This window comes from Perissodus microlepis, chromosome 5 (genome assembly GCF_051167445.1).
Source record: "Perissodus microlepis isolate ML-2025 ecotype Zambia chromosome 5, ASM5116744v1, whole genome shotgun sequence".
Classification (NCBI taxonomy): Eukaryota; Metazoa; Chordata; class Actinopteri; order Cichliformes; family Cichlidae; genus Perissodus; species Perissodus microlepis.
Window position 1 is genome coordinate 31,690,248 of NC_140465.1, and position 25,467 is coordinate 31,715,714.

The window sequence follows — 25,467 nt, forward strand, 5'->3', positions numbered from 1 at the left end:
TCTTGCCTGTAATACTATTAGTGAACTCACAAGCCACACTCACTGACACGTCACACATTCCACAAACTGTCCAAGCACCTTAGCCAGGCAGGTATTTATCCACTTACTATATTTATATCAAAACTTGTTGCAATAGTTGCAAGTCTATAAATGTTAAGGTCTCTTTGGGATTTTCACATTTGTAACAGGTACACTGAAGCCATTATGAAAAAAAAAACAATTCTTGATCCTGAAGTAATTTTCAAAAGGAAACTGCCCACTTGCAACCCTCACAGCCTTTAACTCTCACTTGTTCTCCAGTTGTGTTGTAAAGATTTAATCTGTGCTTACCCAACACTGACATCTGCTGTGCATATGAACCTCCTGACAACGTATCTCCTTAAAAAGCAGCCTACAGGCTTTTCTTTCTTAAATGAGGTACTTTATACAAATATTCACATTTCCTTGTTCCCAATTTCTTTATATGTAACAACTGTTCAATTAACACATTTGTTTATAAGAAGAAAACACAAGTGAAGATTTTTAAACTTTATTAAAATATTTTTCCATCATTAACAACATCTGAAATCCATCTATCATTCAGGTATCAGGCACAGAAAAGAAAGCCATAAAACAAAATGCTTTTTTTTGGATATACTAAATAAAGGTAACCGGTGTTTATTATGTCTGTGGCCTCTTCAACCTATTGCAAAGGGGTAAACTGAATCTTTACAACAATGTTACTTTTTCCAATTTTATTCAACAAATCAGGCAATGTAGTGAACCAATTTGTCTGACTCGGCCCCCACCTCTATCGCCTACTGTCACTCACCACATGGAGTGACAGGATCCCTGCAGGGCTGTGTTCTTAGCCCCCTACTGTATGTATGCCCTGTGCACACGACTGTGTCCTGAGGAAGAATAACCAGGACTGGGAGCTGCTGCTGGCCTTCTACCACTCATCAGGTACGCAAGGACCACAACTGAGAATAGGAAGGCTATGCAAAGGGTAATTAACACTGCCCAAAAATGATTCCTCTTCCACCCCTGGAGGCCATCGCCAGATTCTCCTGTTTCAGAAAAAGTAGGCCCCAGGTGACACAGGTGAGCCCCCCCCATTTGTACATGAACTATTCTATTCTAAATATTTATCTACTGCCATTTTGGTTGTTGCAACCTTGATCTGTAAGCACCTCCAACACTGCTGCTAACACAACAACATAACAATTTCTGCACATGTGCATTTAATTGTTAAAGCAGCAGAATTCTGATGTTCATCTGAGCTGCCCTGGCAAACTTAAAGGGGAGTGCAGACAAGCAAATAAACTGCTGACAAAGGCAAAACACATATTCACTGATAGGGGTCAACTCAAGTAGATTTAAATGTTATTCCAGTGTATTCAGTTTCACTTGCAAATGTCCAACACGTACACGTTCATGGTTTATGAGCAAGCAGACTGAAGCTGACCCTTGTGTACATACTCCAGCGCTGTTGCTATTGTCCTCATGTCCATCTCAATACTGCGTGCCCAGTTTTCTACATCTCCAATTTCCTGTTTAAATGAGAGCATGAAAAAATTAGTATTCACAACCTTGTTAATGTACAAATATAACCCACTATCAGCCCTCTTTAATTCACAAAATGTGTTTTTTGGATTCTTTTTCAAAAGGGGAAAAGTGTGTTGAGCTCAGATTAAGTCCCTAATTAAAATGTGTTTGTACAAGCAATTCCTTGGTGATGTCACAAATAATTCCGAAGCCAATCATGATCCAGTTTGTATTTTACACAAGTGTGATGTGGTGACCTGGAACTGCCAGTGCACAACAGAGAGCGCAGATCTTTGGAAGATGCATAAACAGTTTTGTTTGTATGTACCTCTGACGTTATTTAACACAAGGTTACAATAGTACTTTATTTGCTCCAGCATTACAGTTTTAATGTGTTTTGCTCCTCACACTTGCACAAAGAACTGCAGCTAGAAGTTAGCCTGCCTGGCACACTTAAGGGGATGTCTTTTAGGGAATTTTTGGATAAAAATTAAACTGACAAAAAAAACATATGTCAGACGAATTATCATTACAAGTACAATATTATTAAATATCATAAAGTTCTTTTAACATTTTCATCCTAACTGACCTTGAAAAAATGCTGATGTTTGCTGCAAAATCATTTTGCAACATGACTGTGTTCAAGACTGATATGGTAGATTTGAGATGATGACAGACGACAGCCATTTCCTTTTAACCTACCTTTAATGCTTGATTGAAACCCTCCACCATACTGATCCACTGAGCAGTTTGTTTGGAGAACTGGCTTGCCTGCACTTGGAGAGTCTTAACCTCATGGTCAAGCTTTCGCTGGTTTACATATGCCTGTGCAACTCTAAAATGAAACAGAACAAAATAATGAGGTTTAGGGCATTATAATACATATAGCCGCTACAATTTCAATACACTGAAACCATACACTGTTACTCAATATAGTGAAAATCTCTCTTTGTCCCAGAAGGATTTTGGTCTGGTGGCTAATCTTTTTCATGCAGGAGCAGCACAACAATAACGGTCTTTGCATCCCACTCTGAGTCTCTTAAGCTGATTGTCCTGGTTTCATCACATCTTTCACAATACATTGTTAATAATTTCAGCATACTGTTTTTGGCTGTGTTAAATATTAGGCGATGTCCATCCTGTTAAGAATAAACTGTTTGATTAATTTGGTCCGAAGAAGGTGTTAGTAATGTGAAAGCCTGGAGAAACAGTATGACTAAAATCTGATGTGTGTGACAGCCTTGTGTCAGCCTGGCACTGACATACCATATACGAAGTAATCAGTCGAAAAATTATTATTAATTAGTGGGATACAAATAATAAATAATTACTAGCTATTAACATCACACTAAAATCAAGATACTTTTAAAATTGTTTACACTTGACTTTAAATGAGCAAAAAAATATTTAATGTAACATATTCTCTAACTTTATTGTCATTTTACATTAAATATCTTTAGATTTTGAATACTGGTTGTAGACAACACAACATGTGGAAAGTTAATATTGGGCTCAGGGATTTTTCACAACTTGCTTACTTTTCATTGACTAAACCTGCAATGTAAAAAAGAAAATCAATAATTACTGGTGCTGAAACAAGTACAGCTTTCAGAGCAACACTTAAAAGTAAATAATACAATTGGTGCAGGACAATATTCCAGAGAGATTGCGTGAAATGTACCTTTCTGTGGGACCTCCAAAGGTTGATTCTGTTCATCTGAACGTAGCATTTTCAGGGGGAGAAACGTTTTGTCACTCATGACAAAACCTGGATGAGTTTTGGACCCGATCCTAGGGGTGGACCAATTTTTGGCGCAGCAATTTTTGACACAGCGCGTTTTGGCCTAAGCAAAAACCTGTAGTGATTTTGTATGTTTCAGGAGTATCAAGACACATTTTTGCTAAACACCGTGTCTCCTGTGGCTTTTAAACCCCAAAACACGATGTGACAAAAATTGGTCCACCACAAGGATCGGGTCCCCCGACGCAAACGTAGTGTACGCTGTTAAGTGCCAGGAGGATTACCAGGACTTATACATCGGGGAAACCAAACAACCTCTGGCGAAGCGGATGGCACAACACAGAAGAGCTACCTCCGCAGTCTATTTACACCTACAGGCCAGTGGACACTCTTTCAATGATGAGGATGTACACATCCTGGACAGGGAGGAACGCTGGTTTGAGCGCGGAGTCAAGGAGGCCATTTACGTGAAAAGGGAAAGACCATCTCTGAATCGAGAAGGGGTCTAAGGGTACATCTCTTGGCATCTTACAATGCTGTGATTGCAGCCATTCCCCAACTCTCTGTGAATGGTACTCATGGCCATTGATCAGTGGGCTTTGATCAGTGGTTGTTGATCAATGGAACTGACCTCCCAGCCCATTGTTCCTTCAGTGGTGTTAGTTTCGATCATTATGCAAGTGTACTGTTTATACGATTGGGGAAACCTGCAGTAAGCTGAGACTGAAGAAGTCACTTGGAAGAGTGACTAAACGTTACTCCCACTAAAAACGCTACGTCCAGATCAACAGAATCAACTTTTGGAGATTTACTTACCTGGATGACTGAGCATGCATCAAGACATTTCTGTGGGACATACTCGTCTCTGGGGACCAAAGGGTCAGCAGATCCTGTTTTCAATCCTTAACTACTATCAAACCAAAATGAACAGCAAGAAATAAGCAAAAAAAAAAAAAAAAAAAAAAAAAAAGGAATCACCGTCATACCCAACGTTGAGGTGGTCTACGAGGGCTTCTGTCAAACAAGTGGCTGCAGCAATTGCTTCACGTCTGCGTTTCTCTGTGAGAGAAAAAAAGACATTACTACAATCAATCAACACCGGACTGTAGCTCTGTGTGGTGCTGGGACATCCTAAGTCAAAGAGAGCTTTGTTTTTAGCAATGGTTAGCACTGGCGGCTATCACTATCGATTTTTGTTATCACACACCCTGCAGCTCCTTCCGCTCATTCTGCTTCGCTTGGTGCTCCTTCAATAGACGAGATAACATCGTGCTTCAGCAGACGTTATATTAATGGCGAAAGTGACTGCTCATAGAACAAATAACATATCATTTACCACACCGCGACGTTTCTTGCTGACCGCTAACAATTACAGCCGTGTCACGGGACTAAAAAGACGGCTGTCACACGTGGGCGTGTCCACACTTTGGCCATCGAGTAAATGTCTGAATAATTTCATAAATAAAACCATATATTTTAGTATGTACTGCCAAACAATGTAAAATTTAAAGGAACATAAACGTATCTTGTATCTTGTTAAATAATGCGATTGTTTTATCTTTTTATCGCGATGTTAGCAGCTTCAACATCCCTTCAAAATAAAGGCTTGCCTATAGGTTACATCTACTAATACTGCAGACAGAAATCAAATGACAAAACTACTCTAGTCCAGACTTATAATAGCAGCAAGCTGGGGGGACAAAAATGCCAAGACAAATATAGTCTGGTGCATCGTGCTGTTTTATTTTTGGCTTTTTGTTTTTGATTGTGTATAACGTTATAATAAAAATTAACATGGTCTGACGCCTAATGTTGCTTATAACTTATATAGATAATCAGATTATATAGATAATAAGCCTTTTTCTCCAATGCTTTATTATGAAAAACTTGTACCGGAAAACCTGGACTTGTTCAAGCTAGCGGATCACTGGTCTGAGCTGATGTTGTTATCTTACCTGTCATCATTCAGACATAGCTGAAACTAAAGTTTTTGTCACTCTTTATCTTCTTCTTTCATCAGGTATGGTCACTTAGAGTTCTTCCAAGAAACAGGTTTGATTTTTCCTCCTCTAAATAGTCGAAGGAGTGAAAGTGGTGTTAGCATTTCGAGCGTGGGTTTAATGCATGGTTAGCTAAAGCCTTGATCAGGATATCGGTGTGCAAAGTTCCAGGTTCTTGAACTTGTCCGCCTTCGTTACAGTTATGAAACAGTTTACAAGCTGGCTAGTGATGGTGATGTGACAGCTTAAACGTTAACTCTACTAGAGTCGAGTGTTTAACGCTGTCTTAATAACTAATCTTCTGTTGGCTAACATTACTGCTAACCTGTGAGAAAATTGAGCCTAATGCGCAACGAGATCAGATATCAGTTTACTGACTGATATCCTCCCTCTCTTTTCCCTTCTGTTTGTATATATAAAACCTCACAAACTAATAAGCAGAAATCATTTTACTCCATACAACCTCAGTTTCTCAGTACCAATATCTCAAACCTCAACAATGAACAATATGTATGCCAATACAATTTTTTTTATACTGACCAACCATTATTTAGTTCAGTTCTGTTTTGATTACTAAAATTGACTGTCTAGCTGTCTAGCAATGCGGTTTTCTGATTTACAAGCTCTACCAGATGAGTGACAGATTTGGACAGCAGTTATGAATGATTTCCCTGGGCCTGTGTGCTGCGAAGCTAGTGAGGGTATAGCTCAATTTGTTTATTTGTGTATTGTAAACCACAGTCAATTTAAATATTTAACCAGAGTGATAATTGAGATAACATGTTATCTTTGAGTCAACAAAAAATGATCCCAGATACCAGAATGTGTCTCAAGTATCTCTTTGTTTTATTTAGATTGCTTCCTCAAGGCTTACTAACTGTTGTCTATAAATCAGGTTATATTTTTCACTCTTTAAGTATTAAGTTATATGTGATAACATTGATTGGAGGTTCATTTGTTGTTGCCACTTAGGCTCTAATGTTATGGATGAACCATGAAGGCCCAGTTGCAAGTTACTGGTAAGTTATTGTTTTTGCAAAATTTGTATGCTCATCATTTAACAAAAACCAGTAGAGGACTGTGATAAATTCTTAACGGTGTTTTCTTTTATCATTATTAATATGCTTAACACCTGTCATGGAAACCTAGATTTTGATGAATCCCTTGATCTTAAAAAATACCTTAAAGCTGGATGTAAATAAACTGACTGCTGTTGAGCTCAGGACGCATGGGGCTACAGGAAGTGGTTTTAAAATCTTGGTTTTCCATGACTAGAATTTTTATTTTTCCAGTGCTTTCAGCTAAACTGAAGGAAAACAAAAAGACCTGGTTTGGTCCAAGTCCATATGTTGAAATAGCAGTGGATGGCCAGTCAAAGAGGACTGAGAAATGCAACAACACACACAGCCCTAAATGGAAGCAGGCTCTCACAGTGTGAGTACAACTGCGAAAATTTGTTTAGGTCCATATTTTAGCAGAATGTTGCAATTGTAGACAGTAAATGTAATGTAAGATATAATGGAGGATTAAAATCATCATAGGCTTATTAATTGGATTTCCTCTGTACTTGGAGGCGGGAAAAACAAAACAAAAAGTATCAATGCTTGATGAGTTTCAAACAAAAGCTAAGAAGCTGTACAGATTACCTCAGTTATTTCTCTGCTGTTGTATCGTATTGGTTGGTGCTGTATGCTGAAAATTTCTCACCTTTCAACAGAATTGTGACGCCGTTCAGCAAACTGATATTTCGTGTTTGGAGCCATCAGACACTCAAGTCAGACATTCTATTGGGTCTAGCTACATTGGAAATCAGCAAGACCCTTAAGGCCAATGACATGAAATGTAAGTTCATTTTCCTAAGTGGTGATTTTTTTTTTTCCACTATTGGCATGATATGGTAAATGGACTGGAAGTTATGTAGCACTTTTCTACTTTATTTGAGCACTCAAAACACTTTCATTCACATGTTTATACAGGCACTTTTTTCTATCCCTAGTGCTTTTGTCACACTCATTATAACACTCCGATGAGTGCAACACAGGGTTCAGTACTTTGCCTATAGGATAATTTGAAATGCAGACTGGAGGAATTGAACAACTGACCTTCTCATCAATAGGAGCTGTACCTCCTGAGCTACAGCCATGCATGAGACAGTTGTGAAAATGTTGTAGCACAAGGATACTTGTGCTGCTATTTTCTATATTAACCTTGGATACGGAAAGATGTTCTGAGGAAATGAGTATACAGCTAATATTTCTAGGTTCTTGGAGTTGAGCTGTACAAAATCGTAAATTGTATAAAGACAAAGCTGTTACTACATGACTTCATGATTTCATGATAATAACAAATTAGAGCACTTTTGAACTCACTTTCTGACTTCATTTTCTTTGTCTGTGTGTCACAATTAATGTAATTGATGCACATTCTGTAGATGCTGTACACTGCATCACCTATACACATGAGCTTTTCTGTGTTTGAAGTAACTAAATACAATGCCTCTTCAGACCTGGTCAGTGTGCATAGCATACACAAAACATGTGACATTACAGTCTGGTCTACATTCTGTGTAAGAGCTACTTGTCTGTGATTTTTAAAGCACTGAATGAGATTCTTGTTGCACATGGTTTTTGAGGTATTCCATGTGACTGGAGTTTTTCAGCTCTGCTGTTTTCACACTGTCACAGTTTGGGCTAAAAAAGGAAACGCTGCTTTAAAAATCAGGTGATTAATAACAATCTGAGACCCCGTAGGAAATTGTTCTTCAGTATTTGTTTATTTTAGTAATAAATGTTACTAGGAGAACAATGTGCTTGTAGGAGCAGTTTTTAATTTAACCACGACATCGTTAATAATTGCTTTTATTCTTTTGTGTTATGGTAATGTATGTGTTCTCTTGTCTTGCAATTACAGTGCCTGCTTAAAACTTGACATGTATTCTGTCCCCCTTAAGTATGTGAGGTCGTGCAGACACTGCAGCTGTGCTCTGACAGAGACCCCCAGGATCTTGTAGGTGACTTGTCAGTCTGTCTGGATGGCATGCAGGTAGACCCAGAAACCTTTGGCTTGGCAGAGAGAGAACAAGGTGAGAGACCACGCTCACACAAACCCAGTATACTATGTGGGACACATTTGCAATTTTAGAACAGGAACGCTCATAATCTGTAATTTGAAAATGAATCGAATTGCAGAATAAATTTAGCTTGTTACCATGTTGGTCATTATTAATGAATTTGATAGCAATGAGGTAACAAGGTGGAAACTGCTGCCAGGTTGTAAATGCTTATCAGTGTTCTGTGCCCTGACAAGACCTTGGCATAACCTTTATATCTACCTGCATTAGTGACTACATTTGCAACCAAGCATTTGAGAACTTGGGAGTTACACATAGATTTTTGAATGTCACATTAAACATTTGTCTTTTACTTTGATTTAGATTTTTTTTTAAATTTATTTTTGTTTTTGTTTTTATGGCTTGCTAGCTGCTCTTCCAAATGGAAATACGCGGCAAAATGGAGATACGGGTGACAGGTCTAGTAAATCTTTAATTAATGATCTTAAGATACTATTGCATTAAAATATTTGGACATTGGTTTTGTAAGATTAAATAAACATTTTAAATCTTTGGTCTTGGAAAACTACTCAAATATTAAGTATTTTGTACTTGTAGGTCAAGCGGAGGCTCATCACCTTCAAGTGACTCGGATGAATGGGTCATTGTACCAAATGTGCATGCTGTCAATGGTACAAGTTCTCCCTCACGGTCTCCAGGGGGCTCCACTGCATCACTTCCTTCTGGACCTACTCGACCGCCCCCTCCTATGCGACAGAAACCGGCAGCTTCACCATGTAGGAAAACTATAAGACATCAAAGATTAAATGGCTTACATATACATCACATGAGTGATTTCAATCTCCCTCATGTCTAATATACCATTATTCTTTCATATACTAGCTAAAGCACTGAATACTGACTTCAGTCAGTATTAAAGTCACTACGCTTTTGAAAACAAATACACCTTTGAAAATAGAACATTTTTGTTTCACAGACTTAAAGGTTCCCTACTCTTGTTCTTGCTCATTTCATAGCCTCTTCTAGCAGTTCTTCTCCTAGTGAACTCAGCGAAGGCCCAGCTTCCGATGGTTCCTCTCAGGCATCAGCTAGTGGGTGTTCAGATCAGCAGAATGAATCAAATGCAAGAGCGGCAACATCAAGTTCCTCACAGACAGCAAGTGTTCCTAAACAAGGGGCCAGTGCCTCAGCAACAATTCCCAGGGTGGCTCCCATAAACAATGGTCCCTTGCCCCCAGGGTAAAGAGCAATGCTTTCTGCATTTTGTTTTATAGGCCCCTCATTTAAGCTTATTTTCAATCTGTTTATTATAATTTGTATTTCTTCTGTAGGTGGGAGCAAAGAGTTGACCAGAATGGACGGGTATACTATGTGGATCACATTGAGAAAAGAACAACCTGGGATAGGCCTGAGCCTTTGCCTTCAGGGTGCCAAACATCTTGATTTTTTTTTATACTACAGATATATGAATGTAGTTTGAATATTGTGTATTCAGTGGCATATAATTATCTATGTCACATTGTTTATAATCACTTTTACTATGTGGTTATCTGTTCTCTGTGGGAGTTTTTAATATCTAGAAAGAAATCCTTGGCAAAATAAAGAACTTTTTTTTTTTTTTTTTTTGCTCTCCTTTTATGCAGATGGGAGCGCAGAGTTGATCCAATGGGTAGAGTTTATTATGTTGACCACATAACCCGAACTACTACATGGCAAAGACCCACACAGGAGTCAGTGCGTAACTACGAGGAATGGCAGCACCAGCGTAGCCAGCTCCAGGGAGCCATGCAGCAATTTAACCAGAGATTCATATATGGGGTGAGAGCAGTCACTGAATGTGCTTCAGACATGAAGAACAGTTTGAAGATGTATTTCTTTTGATTTGCTTAAAGAGCCCATCTACGCATGGTTTTTGATCTATAAAATCATTTGTATATGGTGTACTTTTACCACGTCATACAAAAATTATACTGCACAGTCCTTCTACGTCTTGAATTCAAATTTATAAATAAAAAAAATAACTTTAACTTTTAAGTACTAAACACCTGCAGTCTAATGAATAAGCACTTAAGGTTTCAGCTTTCCACTTCTACTGTGTAACTTGCATATTTCATGCTGAGCAATATATTGCAATAATTGTGTCTTGGAAACATTTTGGAACATCTTTCTCTTTAAAATGAAGTGACAGTGCAGACTTTGAGGTCTGATGTAGCTCTCGAGTGTGAAAGGAGCTCAAGTAAGGTTGCATGAGTTTGTAAAGTCCAGATAGCATGTTTTAAGTCTCGTGACTAAAAAGCTTTAAGCACCCAATGGAAATAAACATTCAAATACTCTTGGGTCAGTTTCTTCTCTGATTTTAAGTCTAAACTGTGTTTAAACAGACCGTGACAAAAATAGTTTTTACAGATGTTTTTACAGACTTGACATTTGTAACGTTTTCTTTCTGGCTCAGCTTCAAGACCAGTTTGCAGCCACAGCCAGTAAAGAGTTTGACCCACTAGGACCTCTGCCTCACGGATGGGGTAAGTATCAGTGAGATTACAAAAATGTTTTAGCTGATGTTACTGACATGATAAATAAATGAAATGAAATGTGTTGATTTTCTCCTTCACAAGAAAAGAGAACTGACACCAATGGTAGAGTGTATTTTGTCCATCACCCAACTCGCAGGACACAGTGGGAAGACCCAAGGACCCAAGGGTGAGTGTATTTTGTGTTCTTGACAGTAGGGAGCGCTGATATGTCTAGAATAAAGTGACAAGTGAAAGGAATGTCACTTTGTTTTTGGCAGGCCCAAATTTCTGAGTGACACATTTTAGGTCTGTGTTTCAGCCATCAATTTGATGTAGAAGGTTAATTCTTTCCATTGCAGGACTCCCTGAAAAACTGTCCTAACCTCTTAGGAGCTTGGAGTTTGGAACAGGTCAACAGTGGCACAGCAATTGCATGCAGATGATCTGGCAACTGTGAAACTGGATTAAATGTGTAGAACATAATGACTGGATTCTGACATCTTTGACAGATTTGGAATTGGATAGTTCCTTCAGAAAGTCTTTGCTATTGACCACTAACTGCTCTTAAGTTTATGGTTTATGGATACACAAAGGGAAGGGTTTCTGTCTAAATGCTTTTTTTGTAACCAGCTAATCACAGTTAAGTAGTACAGAGGAAACCCTGCTTTTAAGGACGAGTTTTTAAATCTTTGATTCCATTTGTTATTTTTTATTCATTTAACTTAAAATATACATTTTATGTTTCTTTTAAAATGATTTCTTTTAATGGTTGCATTTCTCTGTGCTTACTTAACTTTATCCAGACTGCTGAATGACAAGCCTCTGCCTGAGGGTTGGGAGATGAGGTTCACTGTGGATGGTATTCCCTACTTTGTAGATCACAATAGGCGAACAACAACCTACATTGACCCTCGCACAGGGAAATCCTCACTGTAAGTTTTGGTATCTTGTGCTAGCAGCTGTACTTTTAAGCTGTAGCTTGAACACGAGGGGGATCAGATTCATTTAATGGAGACAGACACAACTGCACTTTGAACAGAGTTCAATTTAAATGGGACAGGTGTGTCTCATTAATATTACAAAATGTGTATATGTTTGCTTATCTAACTCTTTCCACACTAAATTGCAAATGTCGAGAATATTGATTAATGCACACCTGAATATATTTAAATCAGTGATTGGTGTAAAATCAAATGAGCCTTATAATCTCAAGTGATCATGACCACAAAGCCTGGGTGTTGCTAAAGAAAACAAACAGGATGCTCAGAATGTCCAGAGATGAATATAAGCACTTGTTATCAAAATGTATTTTGATACTTTTATTTGACAATAATTTAATGTGGTCTTTTCCGTAGTGAGAATGGGCCACAGATAACTTATGTCAGGGACTTCAAAGCCAAAGTGCAATACTTCAGATTCTGGTGTCAGGTACGTGCTTTCAGCATATCATACTGTTTTACTACATATGCTGTTATGTTCTTCTTGTTTTTAATTACGTAAATGCAAAGTAAAGTGTCAATGATTTTGCTAGTGGACAGAGTTTTTAAAATCAATTATTTACATTGTTTACATGTTTTGTTTCCTCTTAGCAACTGTCGATGCCTCAGCACATTAAAATTACAGTTTCACGCAAAACTTTGTTTGAGGATTCATTTCAACAGGTAATTGTTTTAATTGGTTGTACTGTCTTCTCACCACATTTCTATATTTAATAACATTGTCTTTTCAGTGCTTGAGATGTGTAATTAATTCATTCTTAGATCATGAGTTTCCACCCACAAGATCTTAGGCGTAGACTTTGGATAATTTTCCCTGGTGAGGAAGGCTTGGACTATGGAGGTGTGGCCAGGTAATCTCAAAGTAAAAGCTGCACCACCCTGTTGCTAAAATAACAACACAAACAGTAAAAACTCATGATTTTGTCATTAAAATCTAGTTTAAAAAGAACTACCCCACTCAACCAGTTTGACCACTTGTGCTTATTTTCAGGGAATGGTTCTTCTTGCTGTCTCATGAGGTGCTGAATCCAATGTACTGTTTGTTTGAGTATGCTGGCAAGGACAACTACTGTCTTCAGATCAACCCTGCCTCTTACATCAACCCGGATCACCTTAAGTACTTCAAGTTCATTGGGCGATTCATTGCCATGGTATGCGCACCATCTCTCAGTTCTTACTAATAAGTTTAAATCATTAGTTTTGAAACTAAATGTATGTGCATGATTAATCTGGTCTGCCATTGCTATATCCTGCCATATTATTATGCCATACTACAGGGTGGGCCATTTATATGGATACACCGTAATAACATGGGAATGGTTGGTGATATTAAAGTCCTGTTTGTGGCACATTAGTATATGTGAGGGGGCAAACTCCTCAAGATGGGTGGTGACCATGATGTCCATTTAGAAGTCGGCCATCTTGGATACAACTTTTGTTTTTTCAATAGGAAGAGGGCCATGTGACACATCAAACTTATTGGTAATGTCACAAGAAACACAATGGTGTGCTTGGTTTCAATGTAACTTTATTCTTTCATGAGTTATTTACAAGTTTCTGACCACTTATAAAATGTGTTCAATGTGCTGCCCATTGTGTTGGATTGTCAATGCAACCCTCCTCTCCCACTCTTCACACACTGATAGCAACACCGCAGGAGAAATGCCAGCACAGGCATCCAGTATCCATAGTTTCAGGTGCTGCACATCTCGTATCTTCACACCATAGACAATTGCCTTCAGATGACCCCAAAGATAAAAGTCTAAGGGGGTCAGATTGGGAGACCTTGGGGGCCATTCAACTGGCCCACGACGACCAATCCAGTTTCCAGGAAACTGTTCATCTAGGAATGCTCCCTGGCACCCATAATGTGGTGGTGCACCATCTTGCTGGAAAAACTCAGGGAACGTGCCAGCTTCAGTGCATAAAGAGGGAAACACATCATCATGTAGCAATTTCAAATATCCAGTGGCCTTGAGGTTTCCATTGATGAAGAATGGACCCACTATTGTTGTACCCCATATACCACACCAAACCATCACTTTTGTTGTTCCAACAGTCTTGGAGGGATCCATCCAATGTGGGTTAGTGTCAGACCAATAGCGGTGGTTTTGTTTGTTAACTTCAACGTTCACATAAAAGTTTGCCTCATCACTGAACAAAATCTTCTGCGTGAAATGAGGGTCCTGTTCCAATTTTTGTTTTGCCCATTCTGCAAATTCTGTGCACCGATCTGGGTCATCCTCGTTGAGATGCTGCAGTAGCTGGAGTTTGTAAGGGTGCCATTTGTGAGTAGCTAATATCCGCCGAAGGGATGTTCGACTAATGCCACTCTCCAGTGACATGCGGCGAGTGCTACGCTGTGGGCTCTTGCTGAATGAAGCTAGGACAGCCACTGATGTTTCTTCATTAGTGACAGTTTTCTTGTGTCCACATTTTGGCAAATCCAACACTGAACCAGTTTCACGAAACTTAGCAAGCAGTTTGCTAACGGTAGCATGGGAGATGGGTGGTCTCGTAGGGTGTCTTGCATTGAAATCTGCTGCAATGACCCGGTTACTGCGTTCACCAGATATCAACACGATTTTGATCCGCTCCTCACGTGTTAACCTCTTCGACATGTCAATGGCTGTGAACAAAGAGAAACTTGTAAATAACTCATGAAAGAATAAAGTTACGTTGAAACCAAGCACACCATTGTTTTTCTTGTGACATTACCAATAAGTTTGATGCGTCACATGGCCCTCTTCCTATTGAAAAAACAAAAGTTGTAGCCAAGATGGCCGACTTCTAAATGGCCACCATGGTCACCACCCATCTTTAGGAGTTTGCCCCCTCACATATACTAATGTGCCACAAACAGGACTTTAATATCACCAACCATTCCCATGTTATTACGGTGTATCCATATAAATGGCCCACCCTGTATACTATTACATTGTGTAACACATTAATTACTTTATGTGAATCGTGCAATATTTTATGCTATTGTCTTTTATTGCAATTTAATCACAATGATTAGATCTCAAATCTAATCATTGAATTAAATTTCAAAAGAGAAATATACCAAATAGATGTGCCTTACAGAATAATATGTTTGACTTTCTCCCATAAAATTACAAATCTCAAACATGAGATAAATGTCTTCTGTTTATCTGTTGTTTTGTTTAATTTGCTTTCAAAACATTTCCATTTTATGTCTCTCCAGGCCTTGTTCCATGGCAAATTTATCGACACAGGTTTCTCGCTGCCCTTTTACAAACGTATTCTGAACAAACCTCTGGGTCTGAAAGACCTGGAGTCCATAGATCCAGAATTCTATAATTCACTCATCTGGATCAAGTAAGTTTCTGATGTACATGTGATAATTGAGTTAGACTTGTGGTGGATGGTGTGAATGACGAGGACTTCGATGTATTTTACATTGAGATTTGTTGGGTTGTTATAAGTGGACCAAAATTTGTGGATATATACATAGACTTTGGGCTGCTTTAAAAAAAAAAAAAAATTCATTTCCTAAATATGTTTGCATATTGTTAAATACTAGGTTTTGATAACCTATGCACACAAATGAAGAGTTTGAGAGGACAAATTGGGCCATGTGCATTATTTGAGTAAATGATTTATGCTCCCGTAATTTGTCACTCACTGTGGAAATGTATAGGACTCTATAGTGAACTTTAGAGCAGACATAATAGCTAACTTCTTTTTTTTTTTTTTTTTTTTAAACATTGTCAGTAATGACGGTAACTGTCATTGTCTTGCTTGTAGGGACAATAATATAGAGGAGTGCGGTCTGGAGATGTTCTTCTCCGTTGACAAGGAGATACTTGGGGAGGTCACCACACATGAGCTTAAACCAGATGGAGGGAACATTCTAGTAACTGAAGAAAATAAAGAGGAATACATCAGGTACAACATAACATAACGTGGTAAACAAGCGTAACATTTAAATACACTGAATTCGGACATGTCATGTTTAAACAAAATAATTCTGTTTTCCTTGAAAACATTCATTTTTAAGCAGCACTTGACATCTCTAAAGTGTGTTAATATTAATTTATTAATATTTCATTATGTCATCTCTATGCAGGTTAGTGGCAGAGTGGAGGCTATCCAGAGGTGTGGAGGAGCAGACACAGGCTTTCTTTGAGGGCTTCAATGAAGTTCTTCCACAGCAATACCTTCAGTACTTTGATGCTAGAGAATTAGAGGTACTGAAGTCAATAGATGATTCTCTATAACCTTTACAAGTGTTTGAGGTAGCACTGGTCCTTTAAATACTACAGGGATTCTGTAACAATATGGATTTAAAAAATAAGAGAAAATAAATACTAACATGAATGTTGGGCTTATTTATAAAATGTCCCCTTCTTGTCTGTAGGTGATGCTGTGCGGTATGCAGGAGATAGACTTGGTGGACTGGCAGAGAAACACAATCTATAGACATTATGCCCGAACTAGCAAGCAGATAATGTGGTTCTGGCAGGTTGGTAATTAAAAAATAATAATAATATGTTATTGAATCAGCTGTAGCTGATTAATTCAGTGTGAATATTTCTTTTTCCAACTGAAAAACAACAAATGGAAAATTAGTATCACTGTAATGTACGGATATCAGCCTGATACTGGTGTTAACACAAAACTGTCTGTTAACAGTTTGTGAAGGAGATGGACAACGAAAAAAGGATGAGACTTCTGCAGTTTGTCACAGGAACCTGTCGTCTTCCCGTGGGCGGCTTCGCTGATCTAATGGGTATTAACAGTGAACAGACACATGACATTTGTACAGTAGTATAAAACAGTATGTGATATCAAAATCATATTTAATCTCTTTATCCTTATTTTTGATCAATATAGGAAGCAATGGTCCACAGAAGTTTTGCATTGAGAAAGTTGGAAAAGAAAACTGGCTTCCACGAAGCCACACATGGTAAGACCAGTAATTCTACATTTGTACAGGTTTCTTCAGTTCATGTGTGTATCCGGCTTAATGTGGGATTAAACTTTCATGACCAAACCCTATTAGTCATTTCTGATTCAACCGTTGCAAGCGTTCCTTTATTTTTAGCCTAAGATGTTGGTGTTTGTTGTTATATAATGCTATGTGAGAATACATTGTTGCTCGTTAAGTGTTTATTTAGCAGATGTCTTGGCTGTGCGCAGTACCGTGGGACATTACTGCAGCTGAACAAATGTTATCATTTATAAATGCAAACACAACACACTCGTCATCATTATGAATGACCTAGAAAGAAAATGTTAACTTAATACTAATAGAGCACTTCTGGCCACCCTCTGTTTCTGTCTTCTTGCTTTATGTAGCTTTAATCGTCTGGACCTCCCTCCTTATAAGAGCTACGAACAGCTGAAGGAGAAACTCATGTTTGCCATAGAGGAAACAGAAGGATTCGGGCAGGAGTAAAACTATAAGTGCAAATGCATAGGATGGTGGTGATGGTGGTGGACTTGGAGGAGCCATATCCATTTCAGACAAGAGCACTTTCCAGCAGATTGTCTTTGTAGTCAGAAGCTGCTTATGATCTGGTGGAAGAACTTATTATTACTTACTTATAGTTTGTCACAATTGCATATTCATAAAGAAAAAGCTGTATTGTTAAAAATTAGTTTGCTTCAAACGAGACCTTAAAAATCCTCTTAACCTGGTTTCACCTCTTTCCTGTAGTAAGAGGTGATCAGTTCATTCCTAATCCACTGTCAGGCGATGGAGGCGGGGCCTTTCTTGCATTGTCGTGTTTGCACTTGTATGAAGACCGACTGCAGTTTCTACATCTACATGTGTGAATATGCAGTAGAAACTTATGAGACACTTTCTGGTTCTATGCATGAGAATGAAGAACCATATTTGTGCATTTTGTCTTAAAGGATGGAAGTTGATATGTTAAAAACAACATCAGAGGTTCACACATGGCTTTGAATCTTTCCTTTTTTTATGAATGAAATGGATCCCCCCCCCCCCAAATCGCTGACTGACAGACTGTAAAGACTCCCGTAGCACTTATACAGTTTCTTTAACACTTTTTGCAAAACATAATGATAACTTTATCTTATTTTGACAGGTTTATTTCTTAAAATTTTAATGAGTTAAAATGCTGAGTACCTTTGCACATTGTTGTGTGAGCAGTAAGATGCTTTGATTGTTCTTGAAAGATGTGGTATTTTTATGTGCAATTGTTTTGTAGGAAACATTTTTCCAGATAAGAGTCAAAGCTGTTTGATCATTTTTATAACACTTTGATAATATTTACCATTTAGTGTGGATTTCAATTCCAATATGAAGTTGGTGAAATTAATGTGGTTGTGATTTGAGAAAAGATTACCTTCCCATACTGTGCTGTATGAAATCAGATTTAAGTGTGGACGCTCAGCACTTTTGTCAGTCAGGGAACATGACGGGCTTTTCCTGATAATTAACTTGTTACTGATGACGTGGAAAGTCAATGAACAATTTCCATGAGATGGTAACCGATCTCTGCTAATTGCCCAGAGCGAAGTATTACATGTGCTGACACTGGGTTTCTGAGGGCACCACCTTTTTTTCTCTCCCACAAAATAGATAAAATGTGGCACATTTATTAGGAAACAAAAAGGTTTTTAAAAAATTATATATTTTTGTGTGTGTGTGTGTTGATGTTATGATACCACAATACAACAAAAAGGATTACTGACTATTCTGATTATTAACAAATTTATCTGTGGCTAAGGCAGTTTATGTAAATATACTCCAAAGTTTAATCAAAAGAAAAGTGACTTGTTCTAGCAATAGAACTTCTCAAGTTGCTGGCAAGATGTGAAATAAGATCTGAATTATGATAGCAAGTGCCCCTAGTTTTATAGGGCGTATGGCTTTCAGATTTGTACAGTTGTATTGTATTTCATGACTTTTCAAAATGTTGTCTGCTGACAGATATAGTTTATTTTAGGTAAAGTATCACTTAAATAAAATCTTTGGAACCAGTCTAAAAAATGAGTTAAATTAATTAAAGAACCCTTAACAGAGGTAATCATTTCCAAACAGTCCCCCCAAAGTAATTACACACGTGATATCAATGGTCAGTAATAAGAGTTTATTTGTTTTACTTGTGGTAAGGTATAGAAATTAAAACAAAGGAGGCAACTGCTCTGTTCTGCTAAAAAGAAAACTAAAAATATATTTTGTATTTAAAACAAATTTACCTTGCTGAGGAATTATGATATTCACATTCACATTTTAATAATTGTGTTGCCATTATAAAAAGACTACTTTTTTTTCCCTTTTACTTAGAATGTAGTTCTACAAGTGAATGACACCAGAAACAAAGACGTAGCCAGTGAAAGTAAGCACATTTTAAAAGATTATTAGGTCAGTAGGTCTTAATAAATTTTTATAAACAGGATTGAATAAACAGACCCAAAACCTATATTATGATTTCTTTTTTTAATTTATTTATTTTTCTTCCCACTGTCCAGCCTTCAACCTGTGGTAGTGTGTATGTTGGCAGCGTGGTGTAAATTATCTGCAGTAATTCCAGTGTGTGGCCCAGAAAATGATTTTATACATGGTGTCTTTAAGATTGAAATGTAAACAGACAAAATACTGTCATTTTTAATGTACTCATGTGTGAACCATGTGGCTGTTTTTCCATTTCATGTCGTCAGCACTGCAGGTAGGAAAAAAAAAAAAAAAGACTTGTCTGATGTAAGTGATCCCTCGTTGCCCTGATGAGTACATTCATTCAGGCCACACCTCCACCGCCACGTACCAGTTTTTCTTCATTTAATTGTGTAGGATGTTTCACTGGACTTCACCTCTATTCCCTTACTGGTTGTACACCCATACACTTGCAGTGTAGCTACTCCTGTGCAGATTAATGTAAAAAAAATGCATAAAACTTCTTTTTTTTTTTTCTTTTTTTTTTTTTTTAAGTATGTTGACTGTTGAATATTTAACAGGTAACAATATTACAGCACATTGACACTCGGAGTGGTTGAATTAACCACTTCTGTGTTTAACCACCACTGTGGTCCAGGTCATGGGGCAGATGAATATATTTAAAAAATATGCAAAATGGTGTTTGACTTGTTCTGTTTGCACAGTCATTCGAATAGTAGACTAACATTTTTTATACACAAGTGGAAGTTTGTGGATAAATATTAGGAAGATGAGTTTCTTGTATCAATGGATTTAGTAGATTAAAAAAAGAGCAATAAAATAATTAAAACACTGAAAGTGTGATGGGTATTTTGTGCACGTACATTACAATAACTTACAACACACAACTCATTCATTTTGTAAGTATATTTCTTCTGAGTCTAATTGAATAATTGTTTTTTTTTTTTTATGTTGTCTTCCACTTGAATTGATCTCTTCATCTTGCTGGGTTTATTGTTGCCTTTCGCGAGCTGAAATTCCCCAAACAAATCTATCTCTGTCTCCAACAGTTTTGTCAGAGTTCTGTCTTCATTTACTTTTAGCAAAGTGACCTAAATTATGTAAGAACTGCTGTCTTTGAAAACACACAGAAGATACATGAAAGAAAACGAGAACTCTCTTTGTTACAAAACTACATTTGCTGGGTATGTTGATGGGTGTTGACACAGAGAATGTACCAGAATACACCAGATGGTATGTAAGATGGCTCTTGGCAACATCATTCAACAGGATGATGCTTACTCCATTATGTAACAGCTGAAACAGTGAGTGATCTATCAAGTTCTAGCACTGTTTCACTATGCTGTTTGTACTTTTGAGAATGTTGTGTTGCTTTCTTTCAACTGTATGTTGTAGAATAGAATTAGAATTCAACTTTATTGTCATTGCAGTTGTCACAAGTACAAGGCAACGAAATGCAGTTTGCATCCATCCAGAAAGTGCTTTAGCAATATATATATATATAACAAAATATATATTAGCAATAATATAGATATATAGATATATTACAAAAATGGGTCTATTGTAGATAGGGTACAAACCATGGGTCTATTATGGGTATGTTACAATGTACATGGTATGAAGGTATGTTATGAATATGTTATAACTATAAGTATGTACAGGCTGTAGTGAGTGTACAAGCTGTACAGGCTATGAACAGGATATAAATATGAAACTATACAGAATTATGAAATCTGAACTATACAAGTTATAAACAGTTGTAGAACTATAATTGTATAATTGTATTGTACAGAATGATTTTCTAGACAGCATTTACAGTGTGGATGTAAGTATTACTTGAAACCGTGGTTAAAAGAGTGATGCCTTTCAAAAAACATAAGAATCACAAAATATACAATGGAGAGCACAAAAATAACAATTAGAATTCATTGCATAATTTTACATTAGTACTTGTATGAAGCATCCACTCTTACATTATGTAATATGCAATAATTAAATGACTAACACAGTTTCCTTAAAGTTTCATATTTAGTTGTTTTGTTTAATAGACAGAACAAATTCTACTAAAATAAGAAATGAGCATGTTTTTAGAATAGGTTTTCTTCCACCCCAAAGAATAACGTTAATAGTACTCACCACACCACTGGATGTGCATGTCATAAGCCATTACTTAACATTGTGACTCAGAAACTGCTGTCTGCTAATTGTTCTGTTACATAATATTAATTTTTGTTTCTTTAAAACTTGACTTTTGTATTATAAGCATATGGTACTTTTTATTTCTACTAGAGTTATCTACTATAAGTTATTAATAGTTATCAAGGTGACATTTCTAAAGATAAGAACAAGAAATGATGGGGAACTGTATGAATCTATTACATAAGTAAAGTGTCTGCCTGAATTACATGGGTGGTGTCTTGGCAAATGTGCTAGAATACTGCATGTGTACATGCTGATACCTCTAAACAAATTATGGCCTCTCTTTGTTGTTATTTTAACATCCTAAAATTTGTAACCTTTCTTGCAGGATAAAGTCAAAAACTGGTCTTTGGTCTTAGGCTTGCATTTAAAGTGAACTTTGACATAAAAATACTTCAGTTTTCATATGAGATATTCATATTTGCATTATGTAATAAGCAGAAGATGAATAACTAGTGCAGTAATGTATCAAAAATTAGGCATTTAATTTACAGTCAGCAATAAATTGCAGTGCAATAATAATGAGGTGCAGTAGGCTCTTTTCCTCATGTCATTCGTGGCATTGTGCAAAAATACTGAAGAGTTTTCAGTTAAATTACCTGTAAATATATTTTTCTTCTTTCTTTTTTAAAGTGTGTTTTTCAACAGGTGGAGCGGTTTCAAATAACAGAGTTTTACTACACTTCGGTATTTTTTGATTATTTACTTATTTTCTTTTTTCCATTATTTTTGTTTGTTTGTTTTTTGTGTAGTTTTCATCGAGTTAAAGTTTACTTCAGATTTTGTTGGATTTAAGCAGATATCCTGACTATGTTGGAAAAAAAAACTAAGAGTAAAGACACGTCCTGTACAATTTTATTTACTTTCAGTAACCACACAATACTTGTACTGTTTTGTGGTGTTTTAGAGCTTTCCCCTTCAGTGTTAGTTTCATCTCACTGAGCTGCGCTTCTGCACACGTAGGAACCTTTAATAGAACTCGGCTACAGGGTGCGTTTTTAATGTGGCACAGCATTCTGCACTGTTGTGTCCCACCTGTATCTGTTTCCCCTCGCCTCCGTTGAAAGTCATGGCAGGTCCTGATCTGATAAGAACTCTTCTGTATACCGTCAATAATCTTCTACAGCAGGAGAAATACAAAGCGGCGTTGGCAGTTTTGAAGGGATTCAGGAACGGCGCTGTGTGAGTTCAGTGGAGCACCCTGCGAGCTTAACTACGCTATTTACTTATTTACACTTACACTGCTATCAGCTGGACTATTGCACTTGTTCCTTTAGCTGTTGTTCTCTGTCATGGCAGAGAGCCAGACTGGTAACTTGGCGGTGGATTTAGCAGCAGCTGAGGATAATAACAATAAGTGGAGATTTTTAGCGGGTGGCGAAGCACTTATATAACACTCTGTTTATTTCTCAGATATGGGGCCAAAATCAGAGCACCACATGCCCTGGTTATGACATTTCTATTTAGAAGTGGCAGGTAAGGCATACATCTCAAGCTTATATATATATATATATATATATATATATATATTTAAAAAAAAAAACCCAAACAAACCCTGTGCTACACTTCGCGTGCTTCTGAAGTGTTAAAACATCCCGTTTTCCTCCTGTGTTCTAGTTTAAAGGACAAGTTCAAAGCCATTTTGAAGGCCACATACACCCACTCCAGAAACCTGGCGTGCTTTGTGTTCACGTACAAAGGACTGCAAGCTTTGCAGCAGAAACTTCAAGGAAAGAGTTTACAGTCTCACTCATTTCTGGCTGCCTGTGTTGGTGGATGGTTAGTGTTTGGCGATAACAACAACATTAACAGTCAGGTAGGACAAACTGCAGCCTGTGGGTTTCAAACTTCAAACTTGCCTGTTGCATCTGTCTGTGTTCCGATTATACAACTCTTTACTTTCTACTCTAGATCAACATGTACCTGCTGTCCAGGATCCTGTTCGCCCTGTCTCGGCTGGCTGTAGAGAAAGGATTCATCCCACAGCCTAAGCATGACCCTTTCCCACTCTTTGCCACACTAGTTTGGGGTATCGTCTTGTGGTTGTTTGAGTATTACCCACATACACTCCAGCCATCACTGCAGTCCTCCATGAACTACCTCTATCATGACAGCAACGTGTGGCATGACATCTCAGACTTCCTAGTTTACAATAAGCCAAGGACTGCTGCCCAAAACTGAAGGTTTATTGTTTTATTTTTTGTAAAATAATGTTTTTTTTAATCACTATTCTAAATATGATTGAATTTTGCCTTTTTAAATGTTTGACACTGAAGTTTGTATTTGAATGTCCTAATTCTTTTCTGTTTGTCAGTATCAACCAAGTTTCTAGCTAAAGTGCTCAACCATCATATTTAAGTACCATTGCTGAAAGGCAATGGTTGCAGTACTTCTTATGATTTTGTGTTCATATTTTATCTGATTGTACAGATTGTTGGAGTTTCTGATTTTCCAGAGCTATGTCACTAAATGTAGTTGCCGTATAATTGAAGAATTAATAAACAACTAAATTAAATTTCTGTTATCTCTTGTAAACCTGTAGCTACACATTGACATATTTGTGTCACCTTAAGTTGTCAGCTGATTTATTTAAAAAAAAATTAAAACATTCTTTAACATTCATTCAGTAACAAAGCAATGACAGCTGTTATTTTTAACTTATATATGAACTGTTAATGTTCTTTCTGCAATGCATTCTGCAAGTTTGAATGATGAAGCATAATGACACATATTTTTTTTTTTACGTTTTTTTTTTTTTATGAAATAATTATTTTCTCATACTGCTGGATCTTACGCCTGAACTCCTCCCAGCAATGCATGCAGAAGAAATACTGGATTTGCATGTTGCAGATTTTGTTAGTTTGTCTTAGTGACTCAAGGTGTGCCATTGTTATATAATATTTAATGTAGAGTGAAATCTTCAAAGGGTTAATCATCACTTTTTGATTGCATCATTTTGTTGAACAATAGCATATTGTTCAACAAAACAATATGCTTGGACAATTCAGGGTCACAGCGGTGTTGGAGCCTAACCTAACTGCTACATAGAGAGAGACCTGCACCCAGGGCAGTCTATAACAGGCCTATCACACAGAGACAGTCATTCACATGCAGACTTTTGGGCATGTTGTACATGCATGCAAACTCCACACAGAACACCCCCAGGTGGCCAGGTAGTTCAGCTAGAACTGTCAGCTCACTGATGATAATAGTACTTGTGCTTATGCATTCCTTATGAAATTACATCCTAGTGTCAAACTTACAGAATCACTTTTGATGCGAAATTCAAATGAGAAGTGACACTGACATGGATGATGACTTTCAATGTTTCAATTTAATGTTACTTTATGCTCTCCATTGGTAAATAACACTAACGATATATAAAATAAAAAATAAAAAACACCTTTAATTTGGCCACGACAGTCCAGGATTTAGAGCATCAGAATTTTACTTACCCATTGGTGGTAATAATACTGTACATATTATTATAACACCATAAAAGGGCTGTTCTGAACGAATGTGCTTATTTCTATAATTTAGATAATACTATCTGTTAAAAGTAAATATAGGCTAAGTACACTTACACCGTACTCCATGAACAGTCCTTCTGTGTAGACAAAAAAAGATTATATATGTGCTGCGACTAAAAGGCACTGGTGTTACTTGTTAAATGTCAAATGTTAAAAAATAAAATATCAAACAACTTCAACTAAAAACACTGTTGATGTAAAATAATGCAACAGAGTACTGTTCACTCTTACACTAACACTTTTCAACAAATGGCTTATGTTACGATTTGAGCAAGAAAAGTATAATCCAGGCAGATATGAAACATAGAAAGTAACAGTTAAAATTCATGAGAGTGAGTCAGTACTCTCCAAAAATGCTTCCCACCCAAGATATTGTGCGTGCTTGTAATTATAAGTGGGTGAGCACTCCTTCACTACAAAAAGATTTGTGCAATGATGATGCTAGTTTCATTAAGAGGCAAACCAGAGTGAACAATGACGAGTTTCAAATAGCTAA

At 37.2% G+C, this 25,467-nt stretch overlaps 3 protein-coding genes across 3 annotated transcripts; 2 read left to right on the top strand and 1 right to left on the bottom strand.

Moving 5' to 3' along the window:
- Positions 1-513: 513 nt before the first annotated feature.
- On the bottom strand, positions 514-4,802 carry bloc1s1 (biogenesis of lysosomal organelles complex-1, subunit 1). The gene is made up of 4 exons (XM_084929401.1): positions 4,476-4,802; positions 4,255-4,327; positions 2,230-2,362; positions 514-1,532 (listed from the first exon to the last, which is right to left on the bottom strand). Exons 1-4 carry the CDS (start codon positions 4,534-4,536, stop codon positions 1,422-1,424), a joined length of 378 nt encoding a protein of 125 aa, XP_084785527.1. The 5' UTR covers positions 4,537-4,802; the 3' UTR covers positions 514-1,421.
- Positions 4,803-5,168: 366 nt separating this feature from the next.
- Positions 5,169-20,079, top strand: itcha (itchy E3 ubiquitin protein ligase a). The gene is made up of 24 exons (XM_084929403.1): positions 5,169-5,288; positions 6,241-6,287; positions 6,561-6,702; positions 6,986-7,110; positions 8,219-8,350; positions 8,748-8,796; positions 8,936-9,114; positions 9,355-9,577; positions 9,670-9,765; positions 9,982-10,156; positions 10,791-10,860; positions 10,954-11,038; positions 11,655-11,783; positions 12,207-12,279; positions 12,441-12,512; positions 12,612-12,700; positions 12,841-13,000; positions 15,058-15,191; positions 15,621-15,761; positions 15,943-16,063; positions 16,234-16,338; positions 16,509-16,605; positions 16,710-16,782; positions 17,175-20,079. Exons 2-24 carry the CDS (start codon positions 6,263-6,265, stop codon positions 17,272-17,274), a joined length of 2,595 nt encoding a protein of 864 aa, XP_084785529.1. The 5' UTR covers positions 5,169-5,288; positions 6,241-6,262; the 3' UTR covers positions 17,275-20,079.
- A 2,369-nt stretch (positions 20,080-22,448) lies between these two features.
- Positions 22,449-23,956, top strand: pxmp4 (peroxisomal membrane protein 4). Its single transcript, XM_084929404.1, has 4 exons — positions 22,449-22,623; positions 22,855-22,917; positions 23,059-23,257; positions 23,353-23,956. Exons 1-4 carry the CDS (start codon positions 22,511-22,513, stop codon positions 23,620-23,622), a joined length of 645 nt encoding a protein of 214 aa, XP_084785530.1. The 5' UTR covers positions 22,449-22,510; the 3' UTR covers positions 23,623-23,956.
- The last annotated feature ends 1,511 nt before the right edge of the window (positions 23,957-25,467 follow it).